The 7,007-nt window shown below is 43.5% G+C and overlaps 1 protein-coding gene across 2 annotated transcripts in view; it reads right to left on the bottom strand.

The window, feature by feature from the left end:
* Window positions 1-9: 9 nt before the first annotated feature.
* The window catches only part of LOC111664458 (myocyte-specific enhancer factor 2C-like), a 29,676-nt gene continuing 22,678 nt past the window's right edge, over window positions 10-7,007 (bottom strand). The window contains exons 5-11 of one of the 2 annotated variants that reach the window (XM_023419042.2): window positions 4,941-5,084; window positions 4,669-4,858; window positions 4,551-4,589; window positions 3,905-4,071; window positions 2,595-2,724; window positions 2,377-2,500; window positions 10-1,557 (exon numbers count right to left, since the gene is read on the bottom strand). In XM_023419042.2, the coding sequence (XP_023274810.1) occupies window positions 1,206-1,557; window positions 2,377-2,500; window positions 2,595-2,724; window positions 3,905-4,071; window positions 4,551-4,589; window positions 4,669-4,858; window positions 4,941-5,084 (1,146 nt within the window). In that variant the 3' untranslated portion in view covers window positions 10-1,205. Of the gene's footprint in view, window positions 1,558-2,376; window positions 2,501-2,594; window positions 2,725-3,904; window positions 4,072-4,550; window positions 4,590-4,668; window positions 4,862-4,940; window positions 5,085-7,007 lie in introns of both variants that reach the window. The other variant, XM_023419041.2, reaches the window with a different exon arrangement.

Below are 7,007 nucleotides of genomic sequence, written 5' to 3' on the forward strand. Positions count from 1 at the left end.
CCCCCCCCCCCCAAGAACACACACAAAACAAACATCACATGTACAACAACCAACGACCCCTCCAGCCTCTTCAGTACATGTTCATGTGAACGACTCCTGGACCATCAGACCGCTGAGAAACAAGCCTGAGAACATGTGTCAAAAACATCTCAGTAAAAATATAAAAAGCTTCAAATGATGATGAATATTACCCATCATGCATTCTGTTCAGGATTTTATACGCTACAAATTACTGCAGCGTGCGAGAGGTGATGACTGTTAACGTCACACCTGCTGTTTGGGACGTCTGTTTATCTGATGCAGGATAAACATCACGTGTTAATCCTTTCAAAATAAAACATAGCTTTAACAGGTTTACTGTTGAGTTTAAATCATTACAATAAGATGAAACGATCATTTCCAGCTGGACTTTGTTTCTCGTCGTGCCAGTTTTATTTAGGGACATGTGATTTGTTTTGTTTTTTTAAAATCTGATCTTTTTCCACTTACACAAAACCTATTTTTATATTTTACTTTTTGTCAGATTAAATGGACGAGAAATAACTGTGTTAATTTGTGTTTGTTAGGGTTGTCGTTAGGGGGATTTTGTTACTTTCAGACAGAACCAAGCTAACAGTTTCCCCCCGTTTCCAATCTTTATGCTAAGCTAAGCTAAGCTAAGCTAAGCTAACTGGCCTCTGTAGCTTCATATTCAGTTACGGGTGATATGGATCTTATCTAACTCTTATTATTCCTTCACTGCACTGCAGACGTGTTTTTTGCGGCTGTGTTCTGCCTCTGGATGTTTCGGAGATAACTGCGTCGCTGTTAGCGTTTCCTGTTTCTCACAGTTCGTAACAACACACGACTGATATCAACAAACGTTAATAAGACGAAGATTCATTCATTATCAAAACTCCTAAATTCTCCTTTTTACTGAGATTTTTTTGACTCAGTTTTGAGTTTTCATCTCTTCCAGGTTTGGACTCGGGTCCCGGTCTCCAGGAGTCGTCCCCTAGTGTACGAGTCTCGCTACAGTACATGTAGTAAATACAGCAGAGCGTCACTGTATCAGCGACACGGCCCCCCCTCACGTACATGTTACCATTACACATATAGCACACCCACTCAGTACAAGAAGAATATGATGATAATAATAATAATAATAACACTATAAGGTAACTTTCCTAACATCCCTTCCCCTCTGCTCGTGGACCCGCCCCCCATCATGTCGCCCACCCCTCCGATAGCCTCATGCGTTTGACCGACGGGCTGTGGCGCTCGTCCTGACCGGACAGGGGTCGCAGGAGGAAGCTGTCGTTGCAGTGGTGATCCTCGCGGTCCTCGCTGCCCTCGTACGAGCTCCCGCAGCTGGACGCGCTGTCGCCGGGGGAGCGGCCCGCGTCGTTGGGACCCCGGCCAGAGGCGGAGTATCCGGCTGTGGTCACGCCCCCTCCGAGTACTCCTGCGCCGACCATGCCGACGCCCCGGTCTCTGGGGGGAGAGGCTGGCTCGGACTTGATGTGCAGGTTCTGATGGGCGGAGGGGAGGTTCAGGTTCGAGTTCTGACACAAGTTCCTGTAAGAAAAGAGGGAGGAGTCTCAACCCGGCTCAACACTGAGGGTTTATCAATCCTGATCATTGATTAACCTGAAAGATTTATCCTCACACTTCACGGATCTGACACTGAAGTCCTGGGCGACTTCGTCCAGAAAACTTTATTCAAACGAGGCGACAGTGACATTAAACTGAACTCACTACAGTTTATAATGGATCACCTGACGGCGGCCATGTTGGAAATCAGAGCGTACATCAGTGTTTCCAGCTGTTTATCAAGTTAAAGGCTCCTGAACTTCTTGAGTTCCTGTTGTTTATTATTTTACGTCTAAAGTTATTTTAGTTATTATCTGCATTTGATTTGTTCAGTGTTTTTTTGTTTTGTTTGATTTTAATAATTGTTTTATTTGTTCTTTCTGTGTGTTGGACGCCAGGAAGCTCAACAACCACTGTGTGTAGCTAACGGGGATCCCGAAATAAAGACATACATTTAGAGACTGCACTAGTTTAAAAAAAACGAATTATTTTGATTATAAAATGAGAGAGAACCAATAAAATTGAAAGAAAATGAAGAATGAGGACGAATGTGAAAAGTCCTTGTAGTTCAGTTACAGCGGTGGATTCATGGCTCAGCTGGAGGGAAAATGTCTAGACCACTTTGTAATGTTGAATGAACAAACAAATATGAGAAGCTGTGATCAGGAGGACAAAAAGGAGGGAAAACGTTTGGCTGATTTACTTAAAATATGTGATTTATATAAAGAGCAGGTTCAATAAGACGTTTTCATTCTGCAGTGTTGAATTCTTTTCTACTCTATAGTGTTTGTCACAGGCGCTCACCCCATGTGTCCGAGTGCTGGGTGCTGCAGGTTCTGGATCTGCTGGTGCTGCCAGCTCGTCACTGATCCCAGACCAGAGCCTCCGAATCCAGACAGAGAGGACAGGTCGGTCCCCAGGCAGAACTCTGAGGGAAACACACAGAGAAAATCCTCCTCGTTAACTGGATCCTGTACGAGGCGGCTCCCCGTCTGCAGCAGCTTCCTGTCTGTGAGACTCACCTGTGCCATAAGAAGAGCTGAGCGTCGACGGGTACCCGCCCATCCCCTGCCCAGGTAGAGTCGGAGCAGCGATGGAGACGGAGGGAGTCGACAGCGTCTGAGCGGTCTGAGAGTGATTTATTCTCTGGTTCTGCAGAAACAAAGAACAGGAACATCTATAAGATCCAGAAACCATCTCAGTGTAGTTTTACATCTCCTCTCTCAGGCTTCTCTCTGGAGCTCTAGTAACAACAGGTCTGTGAGCCAATCAGAGGAGAGGAGGCTCTGAGCCTCTCTTCTGATTGGCTGACTGTTTTCTGAGTGATCCAATAAAAATAAAGCAGATTTCAGGTAAAAACACTCAGAGAAACCAAATCCTGCAAGGTTTGGATGGTGGGTCCAGGTGGGCGGGGCTTGGTGACTGCTTTGTTGTGACATCACAAAGTTCCAGAAGTCCTGACGGCTGGTTTTAAGGCTCAGTTTCTGAATACAGGCTGTGTGCATTTCTCTGTGGACTGAGGCTTTGATACTTTCACAGTATTAATATAGAAGCTAGAGCTGATCTATAATCACACTACACATGGACACAGACCTTTACACTGGAGGAGCTTTAAATAACACTTGAGTAAATGAACGTAGTTACGTTCCAGCTGAGGAATCCGACTGTATAAACTCTCTATCAGCTGGTTCCAGCTCTTAATGAAGCTTCATGATGTTTGAGTGACGCTTCAAACCTAAAACTCCATGTCTGAATGTCTTGTGCATCATTTTGACACATTTCCCTCTGAATTCAGACGGATAATTTCTTTGGGGATTTTAGTTTACTGCTAAATTTGAGCTGTGTGGGTTTGAACAGAAGAACTACAAACTGTTGAATACTGTTTTTTTTTTTTTTTTTACAGGGAATTCTTGATGAAACCAGCTCCTGTTTCCTGCACGTGTGTCCACATACGTTAGCTTATTGTTTGTACCATAACAAAAGATTTGTCACTCAAACTTAAACACAGGGAGGGAGTTCGGCAGGAGACAGAGGGAAACAACAACAGCTCCTCAAACCAGAAAAGAAAGTACTTTATCAAAACCTTTGTCTTTGTTTCTGTTGGTGCAAAATGTTGAATTATAAGATGCATAAAATCTGTAACATAGTGAAGGTCATTCAACACTGAACAACACCAGATTTAACAGCTTCTACTTACCAACATAAAATCAAAGTCCTCACACTGCAGAGCAGCATTAAAACACAAACTCAAATTATTCCACGATTCATAACGACAGAAATCAACACAATCAAAGTGACATGAAATAAAAGCTGGAGCGGCAGAGACACTCACTATAGTCGGCATGTTGTTGCACTTGTTGGAGGGGGGCATCAGGGTCCGGAGGTCGGGCTTGCGGCTCATGCTCATCTGAGGAGGACTCTTGTCCTGCAGGTTTTTGGAGACTCCTCCAGGAGACAGGAGGCCGGGGGAGGGGCAGTGGCCGCTGTAGCTGCCGTTTCCTGGGGAGGGACACGAGTGGAAATACAGCTTTTATTATAATACACTAATATCTCATTTATTCATTTCATGTTTTTAGTTTTATTAATTAAATGTTATTTATCATGGTATATTTATTGCTGTTACTTTGTCAGTTTTTATCCTTTTGTTCTTACTTTTTTGTGATTTTTTATTATTTTCTTCATATTTTATCAAATTATTTCTCTGTCGTCAATATTTTATTGATCGCTCTGCTGATTAGTTTCGCAATTAATCGTTTGATCTATAAAATGTCAGAGGAATTATAATTATAATAATAAAGTCCAGGGTGACGACCAACGATCCAACAACAGTTATAAATCCTGACATTTAAGAAACTGGAACCAGAGACTTTTTTGTTTAATTAATTAAAGTGTCATTGATCAATTATTGAATAAATGAGTTTGTTAACTGGATCATGACTCTGAATATGAAAATAGTGACAGTGACCGGAGGAACTCACCCACACTGGAGACCACAGTCAGCTCTGAACCCATCAGTCCTACAGACAGAAAACACACCGTCAGACATCAGACGTCACACACACACACACACACACACACACACACACACACACACACCTGCATTCCCAGTGCTGGAGGGCCGCTGAGGGGACATGCTGTTTCTCTGCAGGGAGGGGTGTGTGTGAGAGATGGGCAGCAGGTTGTGGTTACTCAGACCGCCCCCTATTCCAGGGTGGGAGTACAGGAGTCCGCTGGTGTTGCTGCCTGGGATGGACACCCCCATGTCGTAGTTGGAGGGGGGCAGACCCTGCTGGACAGTGAACACTACTGGTTAACACAAGACGCCGCCGACACCTGAAGCCATGAACACGAAGCAGCTGTGAACTTACGCAGAGTCTCTGTCTGTTGATCATCAGGTCGATGTCCTCGTTGATCTTGCGGTACTTGTCCTCGGACTCCGGGCTCTGGCCCGCGGAGTCGTCGGCCTCGATGTCGGGGCTGTCGCAGCCGTTTAAACCCTTCTTACGCAGCGTCTGGACAGAAGAAGAAGAAGAAGAAAAGAGGCGTGTCAACACACAAACATCTGGAGTAAAACATCTGTTCCTTCCTCCCACAAACTCCTGTATGTTCAATAATAACAATCATCATGATATTTTCTTCCTTTATATGAAGACAAGTATTGAAGTGGTGAGTGTTTGTAGTTCCCTGCAGAGTCTGTGACCTCTTGTTCATTATTTATTATTCACTATTATAATCATTATTATTACTAATGAGCTACTGGACACCTGAATTTCCCCCAGGGCTTAAATAAAGTATATATCCATCTATCTATCTTTTTTTTGTACCTTGTTTTAAAAACTTTGGTCAGTGGCTTCACATGATGCCACTGATCAACAGGTGGCAGTGATGCTCCACGATACAACAAAATGTGCCATCGAGGGCAGAGAGGAAGAGGAGGAGGAGGAGGAGGAGGAGGAGGAGGAGGATGTAAACAACACAGGGTTCAAACTTTTAAGAGAAATCAGTTTTACAATTGTTTTGTGAGGCAGTGAACGCACCTGACACGTTTAGTTAGAGCTCAAGGCGAAACACGGGGACGTGTTCTGATGAACGTAAAAAGGTGAAAAAAATATTTCATGTTTTATACAGAACTGTGAAACAAAAAAAAGTTCATATGTTTAGATTCTTCTCCATCAGGAAGCGTCTGATTGGTCCAAACGAGTCCAAACACACAGAGTCAGGAAGTAAAGCAAGTGAAGTTTATTAATATTTCTATATAAATGTATTCATAAAGACCCTCCTCAGAGGAACAGGGAGTCCTGCAGCAGATGGTCTGGACCCCTGAAGAACTGCGAGCAGGTGAACGAGGAGAACTGGTGCTGCTTTAAAGGCAGAGGGGGTTTTTTATTTTCTCTTTACTGATAAATTAAAATGAATTATGACATTATTTTTTAAAGTATCCTCATTTACTTTAAATGCCTAAAACCTCTGCACAGTGCTGTTGTTTTTACTGCTTCTACTGTGTTCGCATGTGTGTGTGTTTATACGACATCTCGTCCCTCTAATTGTCCTTATTATATTGAATTATATTGTTTGTCCTCCCTCTGTAGCTCCGCCTTATTTCTGTCTTGCTTTTAATTCGTTTGTCAGAGCATTTTGCAACCTGTTTTTAAAGGCGCTATATCAATAAAGCTGTTATAATTATTATCATTACACATGAAAAAACATGTTCCAGACTCGTAAGGAAACACGACAGAGAAGCAACTTCACTCTACAAACCTGTTTAACGTTCACAAGAATTAATTAAGAACTTTAAACCTTCAAAGTAAAATGGCTGCAGCGCATGTTTCTGCCACAGGATGGCGCCACGTGAGCAGATATTAAACAGACTGAACATCTTCATCATCCACTCACTTTGTGAAGCACATCGAGAGGATGGAACCGTCAGACCTGAGCCACGTTTCAACAGTTTGATCAGAAAAATTCAAATTAAAAAATGTTTTTCCTCCGACTTCCTGCTGTTACTGTCATGTTTATGACATCATGTAAAGTGTGTGTGTGTGTGTGTGTGTGTGTGTGTGTGTGTGTGTGTCAGACATGTTGTGTGTGTGACTCAAACATCATGTCAGTGTTGTGAAATCTGTCCTTCCTCTCATGCAGGTATCAGGTGATAATGACAATGAAGATGATGATGGTGTGTGCGTGTGTGTGTGTGTATGTGTGTGTGTAGAGTACAGTATGTGGTTTGGCTCTCAGTGGCCTGCTTCAGCACTTCACAGCCCATTAGTCCAGTCTGTCACTGGATGACTGCAGCGTGCACGCGCACACACACACACACACACACACACACACACACACACACACACACACACACACACACACACACACAGGGGGCTCAGTGGTTGGGCCACTGGAGCTATCCCACTCATCCCAGTCATGTCCACCTGTTTTGCTTT

This window comes from Seriola lalandi, unplaced genomic scaffold (assembly GCF_002814215.2).
Source record: "Seriola lalandi dorsalis isolate HSWRI2012SDOR001 ecotype SW California unplaced genomic scaffold, Sedor1 jcf7180002054590, whole genome shotgun sequence".
NCBI lineage: Eukaryota > Metazoa > Chordata > Actinopteri > Carangiformes > Carangidae > Seriola > Seriola lalandi.